At 48.5% G+C, this 27748-nt stretch overlaps 1 protein-coding gene across 2 annotated transcripts; it reads right to left on the bottom strand.

Annotated features, from left to right (window-relative positions):
- Nucleotides 1-986: 986 nt before the first annotated feature.
- LOC311355108 (vesicle-fusing ATPase-like) lies at nt 987-27748 on the bottom strand. 2 transcript variants are annotated; one of them, XM_084474840.1, is made up of 22 exons: nt 27667-27748; nt 22763-22848; nt 21947-22043; nt 20622-20661; nt 19293-19459; nt 18853-18960; nt 18325-18400; nt 17206-17361; nt 14773-14972; nt 12907-13072; nt 12292-12366; nt 11330-11517; nt 10468-10563; nt 9536-9692; nt 8729-8862; nt 8325-8391; nt 7930-8009; nt 6130-6264; nt 5437-5550; nt 3245-3303; nt 3089-3155; nt 987-2213 (listed from the first exon to the last, which is right to left on the bottom strand). In XM_084474840.1, the coding sequence occupies exons 1-21, from the start codon at nt 27676-27678 to the stop codon at nt 3131-3133; spliced, it is 2238 nt and encodes a 745-aa protein (XP_084330966.1). In that variant the 5' UTR covers nt 27679-27748; the 3' UTR covers nt 987-2213; nt 3089-3130. The 2 variants fall into 2 exon arrangements, with proteins under 2 accessions (XP_084330966.1, XP_084330967.1); XM_084474841.1 differs by lacking the exon at nt 27667-27748 and adding an exon at nt 23420-23474.

Below are 27748 nucleotides of genomic sequence, written 5' to 3'. Positions count from 1 at the left end.
ATACCGCCCTCTTGAGCCCTCTCAAAATGGCGGAGTATCGCTAAGAAAGAATTCCAATTCTAGATTCAAACTGCTGGTCAAGCGGAGCTAAAAACCTTTGCTGGGTACAGTTTAAGTAACGCCACAGTATAGGCCTAGTTAGCGCATTATGTGCCTCCGCTGAGCCGTATGAAAACGTTCTAACGACGTCGCTATGGAGTCTCACCGTCACCGACGCCTAACGTCTGTGGTCTGTTCAACCGCTTCCCATCGTTGACGGCATTGAAGTTCTCCCGCCAATGACTCACTCGTAGTGTTGCCAGATTGGGCAAGAATTCCCGAACAATCTGGCATCACTGGCTGCAGCGCACTGCAGCCAGTGTTGCTAGATTGGGCGGGTCCAATCTGTCCCAATCTGGCAACACTGCGAGGGCGTCCTCGTGAAACCTCGCGCGGCGTCGTTGTTGAGATACTGCGAGTCCGAGTCGAGACCAACCGTTAAATCCAAGAGTCCTCTGAACACGGCCGCCGTCTGGATGTCGGTTAAAACCGTCGACTCGACACAAGAAACGCATTTAAATGTTTGTTTCTCAGCGTATCAACACAGTGTCAGCGCTGTGGGGACAGTGGGTTCGTTTAAATAAACGACATTGGAAAGCGGTGAAAAATACCAGTGTAGTTTAGTCCGCAGCAATACAGTTATAACCAATGTTTTACGTTAGGTACTATTAAAATGGCGGTCCAAAGCGATTTAGTGCCTTCTACAATGAAGACACAACCAAGAAAACTGCAAGAACCATGCAAATACATACAATTAATCAAATAAGCAATACATATAGCAATATGTAAACTAGCAAGCTAGCATTATGTTGTTTAGCCAAAGCCCTTTGCTGGTTTAGTTCAAATCTCAGTCATAAATAATCATGATTGTAATATTAAGATACATATTTATTAGTATACTGTCAAAGTAATAGACACAGTTTTCAAAGCCAGTACATGTATTTCTGTTCAAGCCAATGTCAAATATTTAGTTCCATCTTAACTTATATACCAAATTACCAATCATCATACATAACTCAGTAAGTCATACATGTATTATCAAAATCATTTAAACTTTTACCAAGATCAATTGTATGGTTAACGTCAATAAAGAAAAACGTATAAATTTATCAATAGTACAAATTGATAGGATTAATTTCCACTCCGAATCAGTGTTGCTTAACAGAAAGTTTCAAGTAATTCAAAAGTGGAAAATGTTTCATCGCTGTGTCTTAATCGCAAGACGCTCCGAGTTATGTACAGTATGTTGTACGTCTTAACGGTGTTCCCAGAATCCTCTTGGCCCACCGTTGGTCTGAGGTATACAGCAGGCCCAACGAGGAGGTCAACTACCAACCACTAACTGCCTTGGAACGGTTAACCTATTTCCACTCTACTTGATACAGTGAGGGTTTATTAATTACATAACATCATTTCATTCCAGAATTAATTCAGGCGCAAAGTAGAGGCAGAGGATTCCAAAGCAATATGAAGTCATGAAAAATACAAACGTGGTTCAGCTGGGAGTATAAACCAGGATCACAGTAACGTGAACCAAAGGGGGACATGAATCAGGACTTTTCCTTCTACACATACCATTGCCCTACAGGCAGAAGAACCACAATCACCTCCCCTATCTTCAGGTATCGAAACCTTCACAGAAATACCCCAAACATAATCAGATTCTGTGCTGTTCCCTTCTGAGGCTTTTAAGAAGAAATTAAATCAATCTCCTTTATTTCTCTCAATATTTTATTTATTAAAATAACAGATGTCGAAACACAAATTGTAAAGATCAAAATAATAAATTGAATCGATTTGTGATTAAGATTAAAAAAAAAAAATCCTGGAATGGAACAGCTTAGTTTAAATGCACAAATTGAGAAATTCCATCACCATGGTTACCATTTCAATCATAGTCTTTTTTTTCATTAAAAGTAAAAACCCAGGGAGTGCAAGATGGAGCCTGTGTAGTCGCACATCAAATGGACGTCATTCATAAGAATATCAACAGAAATAAACAGTGGCGACCCACGGACCCCTGCCACGTCGGTCCTGGGGGGCTGCTGGGTGTGTGAGGGTGTAACAAGGGGGTCAGGATCAGGGAAGAGTCGGAGAAACGGAATCCATTTCCCTCATGATCCCTTTCCTGCTGCATTCGGAACGCTGATTCTGAGGCGTCCGATTCTTCGTGTCTGAGAGATAAAGAAAGAAAAAGAAAAAGTGAGCGAGACTCTAAAGGCCAATTTACGTGCCAATTTAGGTGCGTTTTTTAGTCGGCCGTCAGACGTCCGACTTCAGCTAGAGATAGAATTCAATTCAAAGTAGTGCACTGATTTACACCGGCAGTGTTCTACGCCCGTCTCACGGCCGACCAAAGCTTAACTTTACGCTTCACTTCTATTTTCAAGCGTTTCTGAAGCGTCTCGGTTATGATGTGTAGGCCTATTATCTGATGAATCTTGAAAATATAGCGAAATAAACAGCGGCAGTGTGAATTGATACGCCTACGTTACGCTCACGTCTCTCTCTCGCCTGCGGTGTAAATTCCCAGTGAGTGTTTCGCCTCGTAACCGATGCTAACGTCTGAAGCGTTTTTAGTTTGTCCCATCTTTTTGATTTTGCTGTAGTTTGTTTGTTACGTCACAAATATAAAAGTACCTTAAAGGTGACATGTTATACCACCAGGTGTGAGTGTGATTAGTCGTTACAAGCCATTTTGAAAATCGTGCCTCTTCTGACATCACAAGTGGGCGTGTCCACCTAGATGTGTGCTGGATAAATACCAGCCTAATACCAGTCTACCAGCCTACCCAGTGGAATAAAGCAAACTTTGCTGATCCGTCATACATCTAGGTGGACACGCCCACTTGTGATGTCAGAAGAGGCAGATTTTCAAAACGACTTGTAACGGCTAATTACACTCACACCTGGTGGTATAACATGTCACCTTACGTCTTTAGACTTCCTGTAGCCATCCTTATATGGTTACACAAGTCACTTAATACATAAATAGTCACATTAGCAAATAGATAGCCTAGCATCATTATTTGTGCACTGTGTGACTTACCGAGGGAATCTGCCTCTTTGTGATGGCGGCTGCACGTTTAGCCTAGAACATAATATCCGAACTTGCTCTGTCGGAGATAAACAACACGTTAATGAGTCTGAACCGTTAAAAAAAAAAAAGGGTTAAAAAGGGTTGCACGATAATGTATGCGTTTACGTTATTCCTTGGACGCTGAGCAGACTGAGGAACTTGGTAACTCTGAATCGAGGCACCATCTGCAGAAGAAGAGGCGTCGTTAGCGTGAATCTATCGGAACATAACTGCGATATCGGAACATAACTGTGAGTGAGTTAAAGAGACAACTCAACGAATGTTGGAGCAATTTTGAAAAGTGGCAATTAGCCTCCGGAGTGAATGCTTTGGTTTTGAAAGAACAGGATTGAAACAAGAGGGGAGTGGGGGGGGGGGTGAAATTCATGGCAGACTATGCAAAAACTTATGCCTGGAATCGCTGTGGGCCATTGGAGTTGGGACATGGGAGCAGTCAGAAGCATTGGAATGAGAAAAAAATAGAAGATAAAAGTGTGTGTGTGTGTGTGTGTGTGTGTGTGTGTGTGTGTGTGTGTGTGTGTGTGTGTGTGTGTGTGTGCGCGCACACACTCAACCCTGTGTGCAGCATGTCTCGGCAAACTCTGCCTCATACTTTCTGAGGCCTGTGTGTGGGCGTGGGCCTGTGAGTGGAGGGGATGCAGAGTGCAGAACATGGCTGCTGCTGCATTGCTGCATACCACAGCAATTACACAGCATCCCGCCTCAACAAACAGGCCTTACACGTCACCAACATACCACAGAGTCACACAGGGTCTAAAGACCCCACCACATGTCAGTGTGTTGTCCCGACTCCTGCGGCTCCGTGACCGGGCCTGTTTACAGTCCGCAGCCTGCTCCCCAGATCAAGACAGATCAATGCGCTGCAGAGAGATGGACGGACCGACCACATCCAAGGAGTAAACAACCCTGGTGTGGTTTCCCTGGTCGAGGTGAGCATCGAGGTCTGGACGGCTCGTGTAGAAGGAGACGTTTGAGGCGCGCTTGTGTAAACCTCAGAGTGACAGGCCGGGCGTGTGGAGGAGGACGGGGCGAACCGGAGCCCCGACCCAAACAATGTGCTGGAGAGGGATCCCACCGCGGTTGGGTTTGGAACGGCACCCGGCACGGCTCGGCGCAATTAGGGCTCCGGACGGGTCCGACCCGGCAGGGCTGTCAGATGTGGAGATAAGGACTGTGGTGGTCCGCTCTGCTGCCTCTGGCAGTCCGCTGCTGGCCTCCAACGCCGTCAGTTTGAACACTCCTCCTCCGATCCGATCTTTTGTCATTCTCGACGTCAGACATTTGCTTTTACTTGAATAAATACAAGAAGCCTTTCCAAGGATAAACTAAGAAAAGCAAAGAAGACGAATTAGTGCTCCGCTATGAAGCCAGATGAACGGTTTGGCGTGGATGTTTTTGACGTCTCTGTTAATTCATTGCATTGACACATTGGATGCAACCTCTTCCATGCCACGTTGACGGCTGCAGACAAGCCTTCACGTGGTCGAAACTCAAACCCTGAGTTCTGCAGAGAGCGGTCTGCCTTCTCCTTCAGAGGCCCCCTGCACATTGCACCCCACCTAGCTACCGCTCAGAACCAGGAGGGCTGCTTGGTGAGAAGGCCACTCCATGGGCTTCAGGGGGGGAACTGGTCTGGAGGACTATGAACGTGTTCCCGAACTGAAGATAAGGAGGATGGTGGTCCATGACCCTGGGCTAATTGATGGCAGTTTGTTGTGTCTGAGGCTGCAGCAAGCGCCACTGATGTGGCCCAGATGTGGAGAGGAAGAGCAGACTGACAGTTGGGACGCAGGATCTCAAGTCAATTATTTAGATGCTGAATAGTTCCCACAAGTATGTGTGTATGCACGTGTGTGTGTGTGTGTGTGTGTGTGTGTGTGTGTGTGTGTGTGTGTGTGTGTGTGTGTGTGTGTGTGTGTGTGTGTGTGTGTGTGTGTGTGTGTGTGTGTGTGTATGCACACATGTATGTGTGCATACCGCCTGGGCTGGGGGCACCGGTGGTTCTGCTGTGGGACAGAAGACGTCCCACAGCAGAACCATCAGAACCACGATGGCATGAATCACTTCTCACTTAAAATGCTGTGGACCCGCCCACTTGTAATGTCAGAAGAGGCAGATTTCAAAACGGCTTGTAACGGCTAATGACATTCACACCTGGTGGTATCATATGTCACCTTTAAGAGGAAGAACTGTGTTAGCCAATCAAAACCCTCCAAGGCCGGTCTGGAGCGAGGAGTACAGATGTACTGACTCGTCTGACTGTCTGACTCGTGTCTCTCACGGAGTGTGGACCTCACCTGCGCTGCCATCTCAATGAGCATCAGCAGCTTCTTGATACCGATGGACAAATGCTTGTCCTTCACAAACTTGGCTATGCTGGCTCGCTCATCCTCCTGGAAGCTGCCCAGCAGCTGTGGTTAGGAGGGAGAGAGAGGGAGAGAGAGGGGGAGAGGGGGAGAGACCGTTAAAAACATCGTAGAAAGGAGGCATGAGGTCAGCATCTGTAAATGGTTATTCCTTCATTTGGGAAACGTTGTAAGTGGTATTTATTGAAATAATATGATCCCAAATTCTATACAACAGAAGCCTTCCTAAATCATTTCAACTAATCACATTGAAGATGCGTCTTGGAGATATTGTTGTCATAAATCCTTTGGCTGAGTTGCTCCGGTCCTGAGTCAAACATTCTTTGTGATTTGCTAATGACTAAGACATTTCAGTATTGTGCGTTAGTTGCATTATTCTGTCAGCCACGTGAAATGTGTTGGAGAAAAACCCAGCATGCATTCCTGTCTACTATGAGTGTGTGTGTGTTAGTCTGTTTGTGTGTGTGTAGGCATGCAAGTATGTGTCTGTGTGTGTTGGTGTGCGTGCGAGTGTGTGCGTGTGTGTTTTTCTAGGTGATTCGTTCATGCATGTGTGTGCTTCTGGGTCTTTCGATATTTCATGTTTGTGTGTGATTCGGTGTTTTGTGCGTGCGTGCATGCTACCTCCAGGGCATCCACCAGCTGCCCTCCACTGGAGATGTTGGGGATGTGGATGGTGGTGCTGAAGGCGTCCAGCATCTCCATCTCCTGCAGGACGTCCTTGCGGCTCGTGGTCCCGATGATCAGCAGCTTACGGCCCTGCAGATGGAGACAGGGGTTAGCGGGCGTTAGCATGGAGAGAGCTACACCAGCGTGGCTTAGCTCATCATGGTGTTACCATGAAGAGCGCTACACCAGTGGTGGTTTCCATGGGACAGAGTAGTGTGGTGGCCAGGCTCAGAGGTGCTGGGTTTAAACCTCCCGATGGCCGAGGCAATGCAGCCAGTCTGCCCCTCAAGCATGTGCCTCTAGGTTCAGGGGACTCCTGGATCACTGAATAGAAACAGTTTAAGGGCTGGACAGAGACAGAGGAACCAAGCTGGACAGACAGTAGAACCAGGCTGTACAGACAGTAGAACCAGGCTGGACAGACAGTAGAACCAGGCTGGACAGAGACAGTAGAACCAGGCTCGACTGAGACAGAGGAACCAGGCTGGACAGAGACAGTAGAAGCAGGCTCGACCGAGACAGAGGAACCAGGCTGGACAGAGACAGTAGAACCAGGCTCGACCGAGACAGAGGAACCAGGCTGTACAGACAGTAGAACCAGGCTGGACAGAGACAGTAGAACTAGGCTGGACAGAGACAGTAGAACCAGGCTGGACAGACAGTAGAACCAGGCTGGACAGACGGAAGAGGAGATGAGAGAGGAGCAGAGAGACGGAGGAAGTGTCGAGCACAAAGAGCAGAAAGGCGTCCACGTCCCGGGGAAGGATGCTAGGGCGTACGTGAAGGAGAGGAGCAGCAGACGAGAGAGCGGGACATGAAGACGAAGGGGGAGAAGAGGAGGAGCACTGAGAGGAGGGGGGGGGGGGGGGGGGGGGGGGGGGGGGGGGGAGGAGAGATTATGGCCGGGGGGTGCCCCCCGTGGCGTCGGGGGCTGCGACGCTGCATGCAGATGAGGTACCACACAGGCGGCGGCGCTGCCAGCTCCGGGCTCTCTCACAGGGCCCTTTCTCCTGCCTGTCCCCCCGGCCTCCCTCGACCCAGGCACCCCGCTGGGCCCAGTGCTTAACAACCCCGAAAGGAGCAGCGCGGCCAGGCATTCACCCCCACCCCCCCGGCCCCCCTCCCCGGCGCACCACCCGCAGCCCCACAAGAGAGCCCCGGCCGCACCACTTCTCAAGCATACACAGCCAACGTATAGTCCGCCATACCGCCTTTCACCAGCCTCATTAACCACAGAACGGGGTTAAGAACAGGCTCATGGACGTACACAAACACACCCTCCACACACACACACACACACACACACACACACACACACACACACACACACACACACACACACACACACACACACACACACACACACACACACACACACACACACACACACAGTGTCTGGGGCCAAGGGGGACATGGAGAGTCTCTCTCTGTTTTCACACTGAATAGCAGTATGTATCCTACGGTGGTATTAATTGTAGGACTCTCTCTCTCTCTGATCTGCTGCCCTCTCTCTGCAAGTACGTGAAATACAAGTGCTGGAGACTAAAGTGAGTGGTGGTGTGGAGGACAGAGGCTCACAGGGGAAGGAGGGGAGAAAAGGAAGGGAGGAGGAGAGGAGAGGAGGAGGAGAGGAGAGGAGGAGAGGAGAGGAGCAGGGAGGAGGGGAGGAAGGCGAGTAGGATAGAAAGGAGTAGAGTTGAGGAAGGGAGGAGGAGAGGAGGAGAGGTCAGGAGGAGAGGGGAGGAGGAGCCGTACCTTAGGAGGAGGTTTCTTGAGGAGGACCAGGAGAGCCTGCAGGACCAGGTTGGAGAACCGGGGACCGATGGGGACGTAGTCTGGAGGGACGAGGAGACCCACATTGACCACTCACCAGAGGTGTATTGTAGAGCAGTGACTCTAGATAAGACTACGGTTACAAACTGTCCATCAACAGGACAGAGAGCTACAGAGGGCTCCCCTCAAAGTTAGAACAGCATCAAATAAAAACACTCACTAACTAACTAATTAACTAACAAATACACAACAACCAAGTCCAGAGTAAAAGCACAATGAGATCAAGTTTATTCACTGAGTTAAGGGTGCTCATAGAAATAGTAGAAAAATCTGTGTGGATAGAACCCCAACACGAGCACAAGGTGAAGTGTTGTTACCCAGCAGGCGTTCGATGTCGTCCACCACCACGCAGCTCAGCTGCGACTTGTAGGCATCTTCAAATATCTGTGGGTGCCAGAGAAGCACATGAGAACATCCTCGATACCGGGAGAGTAGCAGAGGATTTAACGGCCTGCCTGGTTTCCATTTATCAATTCCATCGGAACAGGAACCATAATTGTTTTTGTTTAAGAGTGCGGTCTGCGTGCAGGATGATGAACGGCGCGGGGCTGGAGGCGGTTAATGTTACGACTGTGGGCTGAACGTGACAACACGTCCAACAGGAAGTCCACCAGGGCTCTGACCTCCGCTGGTATGCAGTCAGAGACTCCAGGTCCTAACCCTGGTACACATGTTCCCACTGTTCCCACATGTACCCACACTCCCGCTGAGGGCCGGGTACCTTTTTGATGGCCTGGCACTTGGCTATCTCCGAGTGTCCGATCATCTTGTCCGGGGAGCAGATCTTGATGAAGGGGAACTGGGAGTCCTCCGAGATCTTGGCAGCCAGAGCCGTTTTCCCGCTGCTCGGAGGACCTAAGGGAGACGCCGCAAATCAACGTGGATGTTGTGCTCAGCTGCTGACCGCATTGCCTCTAAATCACTGGATCCCGACCGCCGCGGTGCTGGGGTCCTCTGAAGAGACTTTGTTTTGTTTATCCTCCCCACCACCAGACGTCCAGTGAAACACTCTCCTACGGTGACTAGAGTTGCTGTGTCTGTTTGTTATAACGCAATGATTGAGATATTTTAGATTCACGTGTTGCTCTTGGGGGTCTGACTGAAGGACTACCACCACAGCTTTCTGACGGTTGAACCACTGTCACGTAAAAATGCATCTGGGAGATGCATCATGTGCTTCTAAGTACCTGGAAAGCCCTTTGTTTTGGTATGGTCAGGTCAATAAAACGTGTATGCTTGTGTGTTTGAACCTTTGGCCGTAAGTGAAAGCATTATGAGATGTTAAAGAATGTTGGAATGACGTTGACATGGATGGGACGTGGTGTACGCGTATAACTATGTATGTGTGTGTTTAGCACTATGTATATTTGTGTGTGTGTAGCAGTATGTACATGTGTGGTGCATCAGGATGTATGTGTGTGTGTGCATCCGGCAGTACGTGTGCAGCGTGTATGCATGTGTGCGTGCTTCAGGCTGTATGTGTGTGTGCGTCAGGCTGTATGTGTGCGTGCGGGGTGTGGTCACCCACCCTCCAGCAGCACGGACACCAGGGGCGTGCGGTCGCTGTTCTTGGTCTGCTGCACCAGCAGCTCTCCGTCGCTCAGGGCCTCTGTCACCGAGTCGCCCCAGCGGATGATGCCGTTCATGATGTAGCTGGCGTAGTCCTCCTGGTTGCTGCCGAACGCCTGCAGGGAGGAAACCACGGGATGATGGGGAGATGAAGGAACGAGGAAGAACGTTCACACGACACCAGCGACTGTTGGAGCTTCAGTCCTCCTATTTCTGTTCAACAAGTATTTGCTTTATTATTAAATCATCGCAATATTGTACGATTCTGGCATTTTCCATTTGTGCCGTAAAACAGTGTTTTTAAAAAAAAATCAGATCTTAACGGTAGGGTTGGGAATAAGGAGAGACCAGCCAATCAGCTCGGTTCTAGTCGCATCCAACTGAAAAGATGGATGCTGCCTTCCACATGTGGTCACATGTGACTAACAACCTGGTGACTAACAGGCGGTTCACATGTGACTAACGAGCTGGTCACATGTGACTAACGAGCTGGTCACATGTGACTAACGAGCTGGTCACATTTGACTAACGAGCTGGTCACATTTGACTAACGAGCTGGTCACATGTGACTAACGAGCGATTCACATGTGACTAACTGGCGGTTCACATGTGACTAACGAGCAGGTTGCATGTTAGTCACATGTGACTAACGAGCTGGTCACATGTGACTAACGAGCAATTCACACGTGACTAACTGGCGGTTCACATGTGACTAACGAGCAGGTTGCATGTTAGTCACATGTGACTATGGAGCTGGTCACAGGTGACTAACTGGCGGTTCACATGTGACTAACGAGCGGGTCACATGTTAGTCATGTGAGTCACATGTACCTGAGGGCGGGTTGATCAGAGGGAGGGGTCACTAGTCATCAGGTCACTGCAGGGACTCACAGGTTTGATGTCGTTGTTCAGCGAGGCCAGGAAGTCGTTTCTGTGGACCTGCAGCTTCTCCGCCTTCTCCATGTCCACCTCCACCGTGGCACTGGCCTGCTCACACACACACACACACACACACACACACACACACACACACACACACACACACACACACACACACACACACACACACACACACACACACACACACACACACACACACACACACACACACACACGTGAATCATGCTGTTGTTTGCATTGCAAATCCAAACAGATGTTGCCGCGGACAATGCGCTCCTCAGAGTCTAAAAGGTCAGACAGGTGGAGGGGAGGGGTCATGACCGGAGAGAGAGAGCAGGAGGGAAAGAGAGAGAGAGACACAGCGAGCGAGAGAGAGAGAGGCAGTCACACAAGCGTAAAGGTCTCCTGTCTGTCATACATCATCACCTCACAATATTGCGCATTCTGACTGAGCGTCTGCACACGTGTGTGAGGGAGTTTCCCTGCCCTCTGGGGGGCTCGGGTTAGGGGGGTGTCAGAAATATAGGGCCTGTTAAGTCCTTTGAGACTGGAGCTGGGATTAGGGGCTGTACTAATACCATTTAGTTGACTTGAATTGAATTGTGTTTGTGGGCTGTGTGTGTATGTGTGCGTGTTGTGTGTCGAGTAGCCTTCCCCCCTGCCTGCCCTGGGTCTACCCTCCCCCAATATTCCATCTCTTCTCCCCCTCTCCCCCTTTTCTGCTGTCTGACCCCCCACCCCACCGGCCTACCCTAGTCCCCCCCTTCCACCCCACGTCGGACCTACCTTAGCCCCCATCCCCCCCGGCCCGTGGTCTACTCTAGCCCCCCCCCCTGGTGGCGTGCGGTCGGACCTTGATGTGGCGGTTCATGGCGCTGGACTGCGCGGCCCGCACCAGCCCCTCCAGCTCCGCCCCGCTGTAGTTCTTGGTCTCGGCCGCCAGCTCCTTCACGTCCACGTCCGTCGCCAGCAGCTTGAACTCACGCATCTTCGCCGTGTGGATGTTGAGGATCTGGACCCGGCCGCGCTCGTCAGGCAGGCCTAGGGGGGGAGAGAGGGGGGAGAGGGGGGTGGGGGGGGAGAGAGAGGGGTGGGGGGGGGGGGGAGGGAGAGGGGAGAGAGGGGGCGAGAGAGGGGAGGATAGAGAGGGGTGGGGGGGAGAGAGGGGAGAGAGGGGAGGATAGAGAGGGGTGGGGGGGGGAGAGGGGAGAGAGAGGGGTGGGGGGGAGAGAGGCGAGAGAGGGGGGGAGAGAGGGAAGGATAGAGAGGGGTGGGGGGGAGAGAGGGGAGAGAGAGGGGTGTGGGGGAAAGAGGGGGAGAGGGAGGAGAAGAGAGGGGGAGAGAGAGAGGAGAGAGGGGAGAGGGGAGAAGAGGGTGGGTGGAGTGAGGGTGGGAGAAAAGGGAGAGAGGGGAGAGAAGGGGAGAGATGGGGAGAGGTCAGACAGCAGAAAAGGGGGAGAGGGGGGAGAAGAGATGGAATATTGGGGGAGAGTGGGGGGGAGAAAAGGAGAGAGGGAGAGAATAACAACAGGGTCAAGACGTGCTTCTGTTTCAAGGCCTGAGACCCTCTGATGAGGACCCCTCAAAGGTGCATGGGCTAAACTATGCATTCAGTACCCCAGTGGAGGAATGGCATTGATTCAGCTTTTCATTAGCCTAAGATGAGCATTCGTGGCCTTAACTTAAATGTCAGATAAAGAATAAATAAAAATGTATCTGTAGAATATTCCCACCCAGACCTCCACTCTGCTGCGGTCAAGGGTGGGACTCTGGGGGGGGGAGGAGGAGGAGGGTAGGGAAGCCGTCTGCACTCACCGATCTCCATCTTCACCTCCAGTCTGCCGGGCCTCAGAAGAGCCTCGTCAATCAGGTCCGGCCTGTTGGTCATCCCTGATCACAGAGAGAGAGAGAGAGAGAGAGAGAGAGAGAGAGAGAGAGAGAGAGAGAGAGAGAGAGAGAGAGAGAGAGAGAGAGAGAGAGAGAGAGAGAGAGAGAGCAATAGAGGGACAGAGAGGGAGAAGGGGAGAGAGGAAGAGATGGAGAGAGGAAGAGATGGAAAGAGGGAGAGAGACACAGGGGGGGAGAGAAAGAGACAGATAGAGAGACAGAGAGAGAGAGTTCATGTTGTGTTCATCAGGGTGTGTAGGGTTAGGGTTATCACAGTGAGTAGAGGTGTGTGTTCATCCCAGAGAGTCGGGGGGTGTGTGTGTGTGTGTAGTGGTGTGTGTGTGGTAGGGGTGTGTGTGGTAATGGGGGTGTGTGTGCTAGCAGTGTGTGTGTGCTAGGGGTGTGTGTGTGCTAGGGGTGTGTGTGTGGTAGGGCTGTGTGTGTGGTAGGGCTGTGTGTGGTAGGGCTGTGTGTGCTAGGGCTGTGTGTGCTAGGGGTAGCTGTGTGTGCTAGGGGTAGGTGTGTGTGTCTCTCTCCTCTCACCGATGACCAGGATGTTGTTGAGCTGTTCCACGCCGTCGATCTTGGACAGCAGCTGGTTGACCACTGTGTCGTGGACGCCCGTGCTGCCCGCCATGCTGCCGCGCTGCTTGCAGATGGCGTCGATCTCGTCGAAGATGATGATGTGCAGGCCGCTGTTGGCGCCCAGCTGTGGCGGGAGACACGCAGCGTTGACAGAGGATCATTGGATGAATTATGGGAAATGCTGCGTCAACAGCTATAAATTAGCATAAGGGGGGGGGGGGGGGGGGGGAAGGAAAGCGTTCCAACACAGCTGAACACACTAGACAGAATTGTTCCCAAACTCGTCCGAGTCTCTCCAATCGTTTCATATGGCCAACGGTTGGGCCGGTGTGTTCCACGCTTTAGCCGACTGAGAGGTGAGTCTGAGCTGAGAGGTGAGTCTTAGCTGGCTTAGGTGTGAGTCAGAGCTGGCTGAGGGGTGAGTCTGAGCTGGCTGAGGGGTGAGTCTGAGCTATCTGAGAGGGGGGGGTGAGGCCTGGAGGAGTCAGGGTGGGGGGTGAGTCTGAGCTCTCAGAGAGAGGGGGTGAGGCCTGGAGGAGTCAAGGTGGGGGGTCATCCTCCAGCCGTCCGTCTTCATAACTAGCATTTAAAGCAGGTGTGGAGCTGGCTTTATTACGCAGTGTGTGTGCCAGCGTTTGTATGCCTGTGTGTGTGTCTCAGTATCGTTGTGTGTGTATTAGTGTGTGTGTCTCGGTATGTGTGTGTATAGTGGTTCTAAGGGGAGGTCAGAGATAACGGGGCCCCTCATTAGGTGGTGAAGAGTGAGACTCGACACTGGTGTCCCATCATGAGGGCCCAACGTCATATCTCTCTCTCACACACACACACACACACACACACACACACACACACACACACACACACACACACACACACACACACACACACACACACACACACACACACACACACACACACACACAGGGACCAAATACACGGTAGCTATGTGTGAGTAAAGGGCAGATCTCTCCACTCCTGCATAAATGAGCTTTTCTGTTTGGTTAGAGAACAGATGCTATCGCGAGGGAGAAGGCCGGTATTGAGCCATGCTGGGAACAGACTGTGAACAGTCAGGCCAGCACTCCCTTCCCCGTTATCTGATGTGTCCGTGATTCAATCGTTAGGGGGAAAGGTGCAGGGCGATAGAGAGATGCAGCACAGGAAGACAAACGCTTGGCCGTTCATGTTATGGACCTACTGATGAATCTGAAAGATAATCGTTAGATTAATGGACTATGAAAGTAATCATTAGTTGCAGCTCTACGAGTGTATCCATCGTGTGAACACAACACACACTGTCTGTCTGTGTGTGTGTGTCTCACACTCTCTCAGAGATTCAATCTAGGACGAAAAACTGCATTAAGTCATCATCGTGAATAATTCAGATGACATTTTAAATTTGTCCTTTGTGATTGCAAGTGCGATCCATAAATCTGAAAATTTATCTCATGGATTTAGGTGTGAGTGAGTATGTGGGCGAGTGTGTGAGTGAGTGTGTGTGCATGCGTGTGCGTGCATTCATGCGTGAGTGAGTCAGAGAGAGAAAGCAAGTGAGTGAGTCAGAGAGAGAAAGCAAGTGAGTGAGTCAGAGAGAGTGAGTGCATGTGTGAGTGAGTGAGTGAGTGAGTGACTGCATGAGTGAGAGAGAGGCAGAGAGAGCGAGAGTGAGTGAGTGAGTGATGGCAAGAGTGATTGATTGTGAGTGAGAGTGAGTGACTGCGTGAGTGAATGAGTGAGTGAGTCAGAGAAAGAAAGAGTGAGCGAGTGAGTGAGTGAGAGGGTGACAGAGAGCGAGATTGAGCGAATGAGTGAGTGAGTGCTCACCCTCTTCTGCTCCTCCTCTGCATCGGCGAACAGCTTCCTGATGTTGGCCTCCGACTCGCCCACGTACTTGTTGAGGACCTCGGGCCCGTTCACGATCTTGGGCTCGCGGGCGTTCAGCATGTTGCCGATCTGCCGCGCCATCAGGGTCTTACCGCATCCCGGGGGGCCAAAGAGCAGGATGCCCTTCACGTGCTTACAGCCTGGGGGACGGAGCACAGGGGTCAGCCTCCCTGGTTCCTTCAGCCTCACACCCAGGGCTCTGCGCTGGGGTTTGTCCTGATTTGCTTGGGAGCCTGAATTCACTGCGTCAATATTTCACAAGCAAAATTTAAAATGGAAAGAAACGAAACAATAAAAAACACAGCACGGGCTAAACTGGTACACAGGATCACCTCTTTATGAAACCTGAATAAAACAAACGTATTTATGAAATGTGAAATAATGTGACACTTTGCCCAGACTAATGGAGAGCCCCCCCCCCCCCCCCTCTACCTGGGCCCCCCTGCCCCTCCAGAGGACCATCTGGGGGGAAGGTCGCCACGGTGACGACAGGTGGGGGAGCGGCAAAAGGTGGGGTTGAAGGGTGGGGGATATAAGACTGGCCATGGTGTGGTGGTGATGGAGGGAGGGGGGTGGGGGGGGAGAGGTTACCTTAAAGGGGAGACGAGGTGAGGAGCAGCGACCCCCCCCTTCCCCTCAACATTTGGTGAGGGACGGAGAACACTCGTGGAGAATACCCTCTCTGTCCACACTCAAACTAACAGAGAAGAGTCACACACACGCATGGTACCACGTCACCTTTAGCTCCTCTATCTGTGCTCGCCATCTCATTACAGGGGCCAGCTGGCCGCAGCCAGGGTCCGGCTCCCGCACACCACGCCCCCCCCCCCCCCCCCCCCCCAAATGTCAGGGCACCCAGCGCCAGACACCCCACCCGGCCGCGGGGGGGGGGGGGCACACGTGAGTATGTACGTACGGGGATGAGAGTGACGGTCCTGAGAGTGACGGAGGGGGTGTGTGTGTCTTTCTTTCTGTCTTGCTGTGAATGGGGGGGGGGGGGATCAGTTTGATGGTGTATTATATTGTTATTGTTGTCGATGTGTACTGTATTAGCATTGATGCTTGTGCGTGTGCGTGCGTGTGTGTGCGTGTGTGTGTGAAGGGGAGGTCTGAGACATGTGTGTGTGTGTGTGTGTGTGTGTGCGCGCGTGCGTGCGTGCGTGTTCATCTCTGTCTTCCTGTGCGTACAGAGAAAGTATATCATTGTGTTGTGTGATGCCCGTGTCTGAAAGTCATGGACTGACGGCTGACAACCTGGAACACATCTCCAGGAGGACACTGGGCTGCCTGTTCTCCCATCATTCACCCTGCGGAGAGACTGGTTTCACTGGGGCAGACAACAAGGCCTCTCTTCCTGGGACCGTTTAAGTGTGTCTCTATCGTGGACATCATTGATTATGGGAGACGACATGAACTGGGACAGAAACCAGTGGCTTCTTGCTGCGAGCTTCACTATGTTCTGAGTCCTGAACGCTGAAGCAACGAGGACCCCTCACTTTGAGAGAGGTCCGGACCCCAACATGGAGTCTCATATCCCTGAGAACGGTTATCAGCACCTCTGATGTGGGCGATTTCACACAGCACTGGATTTAGGTTTTAGGTTTGACAAACGGAAACTCAGAGCTGCATTCCTTGACAAATGTTCCCATTTCTATTTGACTTTGTCTTGGTTTGTAGTTCACAGCAGAACGGTATGGTAAATGGACTGCATTTATAAAGCGCTATTATCCAAAGCGCTTTATAATACTGCCACACATTCACACACTGACGGCGGTTTCAGCCATGCAAGGCGATAGCCAGCACGTCAGGAGCAGTCAGGGTGAGGTGCCTTGCTCAGGGACACCTCGACACTCAACCCGCTCTACCTCCTGAGCTACTGCCGTTACGGGGCTGTTTGGTTGGCTGGTAATCCGACTGGTGCCATATTTCTTACTCGACCCATAGCAATGAAAACTCAAACCCTCACATATAGTTATACTAACTTCTACAGTCTGTATGTTCAAACTGTATAAACTGCTATATTTTGACAGTGTCGACAATTAACCATATGTTAATAATCATACAAAATGACCACACCAACTATTAACATCAGGTGGCTCACAAAAATATTCAATCAATCAATTAAGCAGGACTGACAAATGCCGGGAACCAGGAACAGAAAGGGGCGGGATTACGCCTTGTTTCCTGTTTGATTACACAGACTTCCCACCACAGTGTGAATCTGCCCCTTTGCACGGTGTTGATCAGAAACCTTTACAGACACTTTGTCCACAGTCCAGTCGGTATCCAGACAGGATGTTTCAATGAGGTTCTAACAGATCCCCGCCCCGGGCAACATGATTGGTTGAAAGCGATGTGTGACAGCCATCTCACCCATCTGCTCCACGATGTCGGGGGGAAAGACCCGCGAGGCGAAGGCCCTCCTGAAGATGTCGGAGAACTCCTTGTCCAGACCGCCGATGCCCATCCGCTCAAAGTTCCAGTCAGGGTTGATGATGGACTGGCGGGACTCCCGCGTCTTCGCCTTCCCTGGGGGAGGAGAGGGGGAGGAGGGAGGAGGAGGAGGAAGAGGAGAGAGGAGGAGGAGGAGAGAGGAGGTGGGAGGGAGGAGGAGTTGAATAGGAGGAGGAGGAGGGGAAGAGGAGGGAGGAGGAGAGAGGAGGAGGTAGGAGGAGGAGTTGAAGAGGAGGAGGGAGGAAGAGGAGGAGAGGAACAGGAGGGAGAAGGGGAAGAGGGCGGAGGAGAGGAAGAGGAGGGAGGGAGACAGAGGAGAGGAAGAAGAGGGAGGAGGAGGAGGAGAGGAGGGAGAAGGAGGAGGGAGAGGAAGAGGAGGGAGGAGGAGGGAGAGGAAGGAGGGAGAGGAAGAGGAGGGAGAGGAAGAGGAGGGAGACATTTTTATTGAAAGCACCTTGTAACTGCTTCTAATAGAGCCTTTAAAGGCTATGGTTCATTAATCGTATTGCATAATATCAAGTTACTATTTACTGTAATGTGTAATTACATCTACACCTTGATTGGTTTTGTCTTTCTTTTCTGTGTTCTGGGACCAAGTGGACTATCCCTACAATCAACCTTCAAATAAAGATGGAGAAAGAGAAAGACATGGGCATACTGCCCCCTTGTGGCTGAAACAAACATTGCCTAATGAAACTGGTCAGAATAATGTTTAATTTAACCAGGCTCCAATGCCTCCAAATCACCCTGATTCCACATGAATTAGATTACGTATCACCACTCAATATGAATCATCTGAGATACAAGGTCCACTAAGGTTGTGTCATTTAACAGTTTAGGAAGGCATCTTTACAGAAAAGTATGTAGATAAGCCTTGGGCCATGACCATGCAGGGTCAAATGAAAGCAAAACAAAAGCACAACATATGCATGCATCATGTGGTGACATGTGGCTGAGAGTCGCTGGTGTGTTGGTGAGATTCAGGCGTCCTCAGATGGTAGTGAACGTCTCCCCCTCTGCCTGGCGTGCCTCACTCACCTATGAGCGTTATGGACGAGCTGTCAGCCTTCTCAAAGATCACCTGACTGTTGACATTCAACAAACCGATTTCAATCTGCAAGAAGGGCAGGACAGCACCAAATCAGGACCAAATCAGGATGAATCGCCCTTTCAATTGGTCTCACCCCCTTGCACAAAAGAAATGCACAGAAAATATTCTTGTGGGATGCAAACGCTATAGCATGCATTCTGAGGTGTATTTTTATACAAAATGTACACCATGATAAATGGTGTACAAGCGCTTCAGTCATTAACTCCTGAGATACTTCTTTAGATTTGATAACATTTAAAAGAAAAACAAGCAACATTACAGCGATGAACAGAAAAACACCAACTCTCTACTACCAAATGCTACACCAGTTACTGGCTAATAAATAGCCAGAGCATACAGCAGGCTTCCCTAGCCTCTGTCTCCCCCTGGTGGTCAGGTGAGACAGCAGGCGGCCCTAGCCTCTGTCTCCCCATGGTGGTCAGGTGAGACAGCGGCGGATGTACAGAAGCAGGTACCTTCTGCTTCTTGCCAGAGCTGCCCTCCCCCTTCAGGATGCTGGTGTCCATGGCCTCCATGTTCTTCACCACCAAGGCGAACAGCTTGTCATTGAAACTGAACGCCAACTTCCACCAATCAGAGGGAGCGACATCCACGTTTAGGGTGACTCCATGGTGTATAGCACTTTAAAAGCTCCTCTCTCTCTCTATATATATATATATATATATATATATATATATATATACACACACACACATATATATATATACACACACACTATGTAATTACTTCAATGGTATAATACCTTCATGTGAGCACGTACCGTTTACTATTACTATTGAGCCATTGAGTCATTGAGCAGAGACTTTAGTGACTACCGACGGTAGTAATCGACGGTGGTATAGCAACTGACTTACTTACTGACCGATTAACTGACGTGACCGGGGATCATGATCACCTGCTGGCCGGCGCTGAAGGCCTGGTTGCTGTAGCACTGGAGGAACTCTGCGGCCATCTTGTCCGAGTCGTAGGGGCTGCTGTCCACGTTCTTCTTCTGCAGGAAGTCCACCTCCAGCAGGACCGTGCCCACATACTGTCGGCTCTTATCAAACTTGTAGCTGGTCACTGTTCCAGAAAACCGACAAACACAACCTTTCATTGACGATTCTTTCATGAACTATGATGTTATAATCCTACCAAAAACAAAAAAGCTAATTTTGTGTAAACCGTTCTATTGCCGAGTCCCAAAGATAAGAGCTTCCACAAAGTCTGGAGCTCATCTTTGAGAAACAGTGAAGCCCAGACTTCTCTCATGTTCATCCTGTGTGTGCATGTTACGTCAATACAGGGGCAGATATTGTATGTGTGCAGCTGCGCCGTTATCCGCTCTCTGTTCCCCTACAGGCTGGTTGTTCCCGCCGCAGACTGATTGTGGGCGTGGCATCGGAGATAAAAGCACGCCGGTCCCGATGTCTGTGGATGATCCCGCACACATCTTGCTTCCGTGTCGCAACACCAGGCTGTTTCACGCTGTGCCAAGCTGGCACCGAGCGTCTTATGTGTGGAGTTTATTGTACTGCAAGCTGCTGTTAAGCACCAATTTCCCATGTGGGAACATTCTTGCTTATACTACAATTTATGCGTTGGTGGTTGGTGATGGTTGTCTTCACAGAGTAGTTGCAGAGTAGTTAAAGGACCCGGCAGACTCACATTCCTTTTATTTCTGGTCGGGATAGAGATTGTTTGGTCCCCCAGAGTTAGGTTTAGTTTTCTTTCTGTTTTGTTAGATTTCCTTTCGTTGATTTAATAACCATCCCGCCATGTGTCTAAATGTTGCGATGTTTAAATAAATTCAATGCTTTCCAACGCAGCCCTTGGTCTTCAGCCTACGTGTTATTTGGTCCGGGATATGGCCGTTCGTAACAAATATAATAAAACAAATGCTTATGATGGGAGAAATGGAGGTAAAGTAGGATCAACAGTGAACCGCTGGGATCTCAGGGGGCTCTTAGTTTGCTTCTACAACCCTCATCGCATTAGGATCCCCTTAGCGGCTAGGAGGAAGACTTTGGAGAAAATGTGATTGACATCATCGACTGTGGCTCCTAGTGCACTCAGTTCAATTGAAATATAATTCATAAGAATATAAAAGAACAGAGGCCTTGATACCAGGCTACCTATATCATCTCTCCATAGACACGATGTCTACGACACAGAAAACCAACCCTAGATCAATATTGTGAAGGCATGTTGAAATGATGGGGTGTACAGCGTGTCCATGTCTTACCCTCCACGTCTTGTCCGATAGACAGCCCTGCCCATTTTCTCTACAAGAATAAAGAAAAGGCAAAACGTGACGCATTCCATTGTAACAGTCATTATTCTCTCTGTTTGGAGCTACGGCTATGCTATTATACAAACAAACAAAAAGCACAGTAGGGGACAGTGTAAAATGAATCTGGTTGCCCAGCAACAAGGAGCCGCTTTAATAGGGGGGGTAGCAAGGCACAGACACGGAAGAGCCTCCTGCTCCAATCAACCCAACATCTCCACTCACATCCAAAAAACAAAAGCTAAGACAAGGCTGTAACCTTCCTCTGGAACATGGTCTTATTTCACAGCACATCTCGGTAGCCATTCACGTCTTTAACGCACACTTTACGGCTGCAGCTCGCTTTGATTCAGTGAATGTGGACGCAACATGGGCCTTGTTCATGAAGCCGCCATCTTGGTTCTCAATGCTAGCTGGGAGGGGGGAACTCGTCATTCACCAACGCGCTTAGAACCTTAGAACCTGGCGCTTAGAACCTTAGAAATGGCCGCTAGGAGCATGAGGCTCATTTGAAGGCCACCTTGTCGGAAGCATGATTGATTGATTGATTGATTGAAAACTGAAAAGAAGTGTTCAAAAGTATAAAAACACAATAAAGCCCAATGGCGTGTTTCCATTGTGGTCCTTCCTTAGACACTTCAGTATGTGTTCCTGGTGAAATAAGACCACGAGAAGAGGTTACTGGGGTTACCTGATGGCCGTGGCAGCTGCCAAGATTAGAGACGCAAGGAGAGCAGGCAGAGAGTAAGAAGAAGAGACACAAGAGGACAGAGCGGTGAGCTGTGAGAGGATCTGAAGTCCAGAGGAGCACGACACTGAGACGCCATGCGTTTAGTCAAGACCTGTGGTGCTGGACTACTTTCATATACATTATAGATTATTAAATAGCATTGCTATGATACATTTACTGTATTATTATTATTATTATTTATTATTATTATTTATTATACACTGGTTATTATGGCTCATGTTATGAGGTAGTGATTAAAAGTATCATAACATAACAAACAATAAGAGCATTTTACCATTCAAACAAAAACAAACAAATTTTCTGCAATAATTGTGAGCAGTACAGTCCTGTAATGACCATGTAATGACTGTAATGAGTTTGTATCAAATCCATTCCCACTTAACCATTCTTGTTTTCTTCATAAAGCACATTTTGTCAGATGTGTTACACTCTTATGCGACCCTGTTCCCACTGAAACCCGGTTACCACGGCAGCAGCAGGCCACTCTACCCCCACTGTAACTCTGTTGCCACGGCAGCGGCAGGCCTACCTGGGGGAGGCTGAAGGCGATGGTTCCCATGGCGACGCTGGGATGGGTCTTCAGGGTGAAGACGTACTTGTGGGTCACGTTGCGGACCGTGACGTGCCTGCAGGGAGATCACAGAGTGAGTCCGGATACCTCATCCTGGGTTCCGCTGAGCACTATAGGACTGCTTTGGGATGCAGATACTCCAGCAGTACATTGGAGAATTTGTGACACTTTTTTATCAAGTAAAATCAACTCGGACATAGCGCCGCAAGATGCTTTCATTCCATGAACTTGTTGTTGTTCTTTATGAATGCCCTCATGGACCACAACCTTACCCCTAAGGTTGTGGTCCATGAGGGCATTCATAAAGAACAAGTATGAACACATATTCACACAGCGCTGAAAAAAGCCTCCAAAATAAGTCATCTTTAGTCATTCATTCAGCAGACGTTTGGATGAAGCAAAGCACCCTGTGCATGAGGTGCTTTGGAGAGCGGGTATGTGTTGGATGTGTGTTCAGGAGCCCTGGGAGACATAGTAGCTGGGGAGGGATCCAGGCGGGTGACAGGATGTTGGCCTCTTTTTAATATATATAACGATACGACACAAACAAACCGAAACATGTATGACATCAGTGTGACACCCTGCTTGAAGTGAACGCACAGAGTGGTATGTGTCTCTCTCTCACACACACACACACACACACACACACACACACACACACACACACACACACACACACACACACACACACACACACACAACACACACACACACACACACACACACACACACACACACACACACACACACACTCACTCACTCACTCCAACCCACTGTTCGAACTGTTGTTCCTTATCGCTGATGACGGCGCAGTTGCTCAGGGACAGCTCGTCTGTGGGGCACTTCGCCGCTTGCATGTTCTGAAGACAAAATAAACAGAGCAGGCCCAGGCCCTGGGTCAGGTCAGGTCATGAGGTACTGGAGGAACACAACAGGCCCTGGGTCAGATCAGGTCATGAGGTACTGGAGGAACACAACAGGCCCTGGGTCAGAACAGGTCATGAGGTACTGGAGGACTCTTAGTAACACGACAGGCCCTGGTTCAGGTCATGAGGTACTGGAGGACTCTTAGTAACACGACAGGCCCTGGTTCGGGTCATGAGGTACTGGAGGACTCTTAGTAACACAACAGGCCCTGGTTCAGGTCATGAGGTACTGGAGGACTCTTAGTAACACAACAGAGGTACAAGAAATCCATTACATTCCAGTCCTGTTCAGATCGTTTGTGTTACAGGAGTGTACAAAGGATTTGAGAAACATTTGTATTTCTCCAGGAAAAGCGTATATCAACAACCCAGATACTCGTCACAAAAGGCCCAAACAAAGGCAACACACACACGCACACACTGACTTTATTGGGCTTTGATCAGCAGACAGGGAGAATACAGGTTATCATCTATGGGGCAGTGTTCTCATGATGTTGTCTCTGACCTTGTTACACTGCAGTCATCTCTAGAGGTTCACCCCTCCATCAGTCTAGATGTCTTCACTTCAGGACTTGCGGAGGTCCTCCTGAGAGTGGTGGATGGGGTCCCTAAAAGACGTTTATCCAACTCCACCGACTGAGTCCCACTACTGCTTATTGACAACCTGTCCCGTAGCTTCCGGCTAAATTAATTGTCCTTCACTTCACTTCTGTTGCTGTTTATATGGCTGATAACCTGTCTCCTGAACCACTGTACACTGCAAGTTCTTCTCTTCAAGGCTACTGCAGAGCAGTAGAAAAAAAATCTAAATCTATTACTATTCCAGCTTGCAGTCTGAAGAGTTCCCTGGTGAAAATGAAGTGCACTGAAGTGTATTAAAAATATATTTCCGAAGTACATAATTCATTCCAAGTACATTTTTCAGAAATATACTTCATGTTAGGTATATTTTAGGTAGACTTTTGGAAAAGTATACTTCTTGAGATGTATTTAAGTTCAAGGTAAGTGTACTTGAAATAAATATACCAACGTTAATGTACTTAAAGTGTTGTTTCAGTATACAACTTGAAAGTATACTTAACTGATATTTTTAGGGACCGAGCCGAAACGGGCAAGTTCCCTATTGTTATTGGGTCGATTATTATTACTTAAGTTTTATTTTTTTATTAAGTTTATTTACAATATATTTTAGATAAATTCTGCCAGGATGTCATTAATCTCAACTGTAATATACTGAAAATAAGTACACTACTGCTGTAATATTTGAAGTATGATTTCAGTATACTTCTTAAAAGTATACTTCACTGATCTTTTTTAAAGTTTATTTAGAATATACAGTATTTCCGATTAAGTGTATTTCGGTCAGGATGTCATCAAGCTCAACATTAGTCAACTGAAAATAAGTATACTACTGCTGTAATATTTGAAGGATGATTTCAGTAAACTTCTTAGATGTAGTATACTTAACTGATCTCGGTCAGGATGTCATCAAGCGCAACTGTAATATAAAAATGATAAGTATGCTACTGCTGTAAGTAATACTTGAAGCAGTGTTTCCCATTAATTACTTACTGTGGCGGCCCGCCATGGTCTAATTTGTCCCGCCACAGTCTCAGAATGAACCGAAAAAAATTCTTACACTTCTCATAATAACATAATTAAGATCTGTAGAGGCATTTAATTACCAAAGGGCATTAGAGCTGTTTTCTCAAAGCCCAGGAAAATCAAATGTCCGAATTCGGGGTGCAAAGTTTGTAAATAGGGATGATGGGATTAATTATTTATTATTTTATTTTCTAAAAAATAAACTAGCTCAACACACACAGTTAACCACGTTTGCTTAATTTCTTTGATGGCTCAGATGTATGCTCTAGTTGATTTTGTGTTTTCACCATTCGTATCTATACAACCAATGTGTTTATGATTAAATTGTTTACAAGAGCACACAGGTTTTCATAGATCTAGCCTCTTAATTTTGCTTTCAAAGTGCACCAGATTGATGCATTTAACTTTAAACTTATTTATTTTTTCATTTTTTCAGTTTTATTATAGAGAGAGATAGAGAGTAAAGTGTGGAAGACAGAGGAGAGGACATGCAGGAAATGACCCAGGCCGGATTCGATCCTTGGTCTCTGCAATTAGGACTGTGCCTATACGGTATGCCCAGTGCGCCACCGGGGCGCCCCCATTTAACTTTAAAATGTAAAAGAAAATCTTCTGGGGGAACATGCCCCCGGACCCCCCTAGAGGGTCCGAGATCCACCCACCATAGTCTCTCAAAATCCTGTGGAAAACACTGCTTGAAGTATGCTTTCAGCATGTCATCTTAAAAGGACACTTAACTGATCTTTTTCCAAAGTTAATTTAGAATATATTTCAGATAAAGTGTATTTCGGCCAGGATGTCATCAAGCGCAACCGTAATATACTAATGATAAGTATGCTACTGCTGTAATACTGTCACAAGATTTGGAGGGAGGTTCGTTCCACCTGGCTCCGGTCTGCTGACTGACACCGCTCCCAACTACCTCCCAGGGCAGAGGGTTCGGCTCTCCTCCAAGGATCTACCCCTCAAGACTGTATCCAGGAAACTCACCCCCCCTGTTATGTGGGCCCTCCCACATTCCATGTTTCTCGGTGGAAGCCTGTTTCCACCAGCCCTCTGTCCCCCCCGGTTGCAGCTCCCCCAACACCCGCATCATCAATGACCACCCGGCCTACACTGTCCGGGGGCCGCTGGACGTGCGCCGACGGGGCCAGAGTTACCAGTACTTGGTGGACTGGGAGGGTTATGGCCCTGAGGAGTGCAGCTGCCAGCCCCGCAGTAACATCTTTGATGCATCCTTGGTCCGACATTTCCCATTGAGGGGAGGGTACTGCTACGGCCGTGGCCGTACCCAGCAGATGCTCAGCAAGGTCAAGGCAAGGTGTTTCCTCATTTTCCCCAGCTCTACACCTGTCGGACTTGCACACCTGTCATCAATCTCCAGTCATCATCTCTGCTCTACTTAAACCCCGGTTATCAGCCACTCATCGCCAGAATGTTGTTTCAACTACAGTGGTAGATACCAGTCTCTCGGCAGTGAATGTTTGGATAACAAGATTTTTCTGTGTTTATTTCCGTGTTCTCCTTGCCCCAGGATCACCAATGCGTACCTGCCTGCCATCCACCCTGTGTGCCGCTCACCTGCCTGCCTAGTTGCCTGGAATCCATCCTTGCCTGTCCATCTCCTGTTGTTCCCTACTGCTCTCATCCTCACTACAATAAACCTCTGGTGTAATTCACATCCGTTGTCTGCGCTTGGGTTCCTCTCGTTCGATCATAACACCTGAAAGACATTTCTGATGTAGAAGCAACATATTCAAAGTGAAATGTAAAGAGGCCAAATTCAATGCACTTAGGATATAGTATTTATATATTTCATACACTTAAATAATGCTTAAACAACACTTAACACACTTGTTTAAAGTTTATGTTCAAGGTGCAGTAGATACGGATACGGCAAATCGAGTGAACTAATAACACACTTGAAATGTAGCCATTTTATATTTGCAATATACTCTGAGAACATTACAAGTACTTCTTCAATGCATTTTAAATATTATCTAAATTAAATCTAAAAACCTTCAATGGCTTAAAATAGTATGCTTGAAATATGTAGTTAGTATGATTTCCATAAACCTAAATAACACTCAAACAACACTATAATAGTACTGTTGAAATGTGAAGTTAGTGTGCTTTGTGTTGATTTCCATAATATTTAAAGTATTTCTAACATATTAGCACTTTAAGAGAACTTAAATGTTAGAAATGCACTGAAGTGTACTTAGTATGTGCGAAGTACACTTAAAGTGGTTTCATTTTAGCACAAGTATACCGAAAGTATAGAGATAGTACTACTTTATTTCAACTTAAATGCACTAAATATACTTAAAATTGCGTGAAAATGTCACACTTAAAATATACTGGCACTTAGTGTGCTGTAAGTACATTAAGTATACTGAGATTAAGTATTCAATTTTCACCAGGATTGATACTCTTCTCCTTGAATGGTTCATCTGATCAGTCAAGGCTTTTCCAACATGAATTTGAAAATCAGCATTCATAAAGTTTGTCTTGGTGTTAATAACAACAACTCAAAGCTGTCTACACGATAGTTAGCCTCTCTCTCTCTCTCTCTCTCTCTCTCTCTCTCTCTCTCTCTCTCTCTCTCTCTCTCTCTCTCTCTCTCTCTCTCTCTCTCTCTCTCTCTCTCTCTCTCTCTCTCTCTCTCTCTCTCTCTCCTCTCTCTCTCTCTCTCTCCCTCTCTCTCTCTCTCTCTCTCTCTCTCTCTCTCATATATAATATGAAATAGTGCTGCTTATTTTATTATTGACCCATCTCACCACTCGGGCATTGGGTTTTAACCCCCTGCTACAGTGGAGGATATGTAGGCTGCTGTTTCAGAGCATTGACTCAACTCTGAAAAACCTGTACAACTAACTTAACAGAGTGTTTCACTGCTCATCTGCCCCGTAGCACTGCCCATACAGCTGTTAGCACTGGTTAAAGTGAGTTAAAGTGAGTTAAGGTGAGGTAAATTTAGGGAAAGTGAGCAGTCATGAGACTCTCCGGTCTTCCGGGCTGATTTGAATGACGTCTCATTCACAGACCAATGCTGTAGCCTTAAGGGTAAGAGCTCCCGGCCCTTAACTTAACCTCACACTACTTGTTCATAGGTTAATGTGTGCTTTGGATGTGATTTGAACTCACCCGGCCCGCCATGTCTGAACTCTTGGTGTTTAAATCCAAGTGTAGAAAAACGCGACGTTGACAGAACAACGCGTACTGACTC

The sequence above is a fragment of the Micromesistius poutassou genome (genome assembly GCF_964030765.1).
Source record: "Micromesistius poutassou genome assembly, chromosome: 11".
In the NCBI taxonomy this organism is placed as follows: domain Eukaryota; kingdom Metazoa; phylum Chordata; class Actinopteri; order Gadiformes; family Gadidae; genus Micromesistius; species Micromesistius poutassou.
This window is presented reverse-complemented; position numbering and strand designations above follow the sequence as displayed.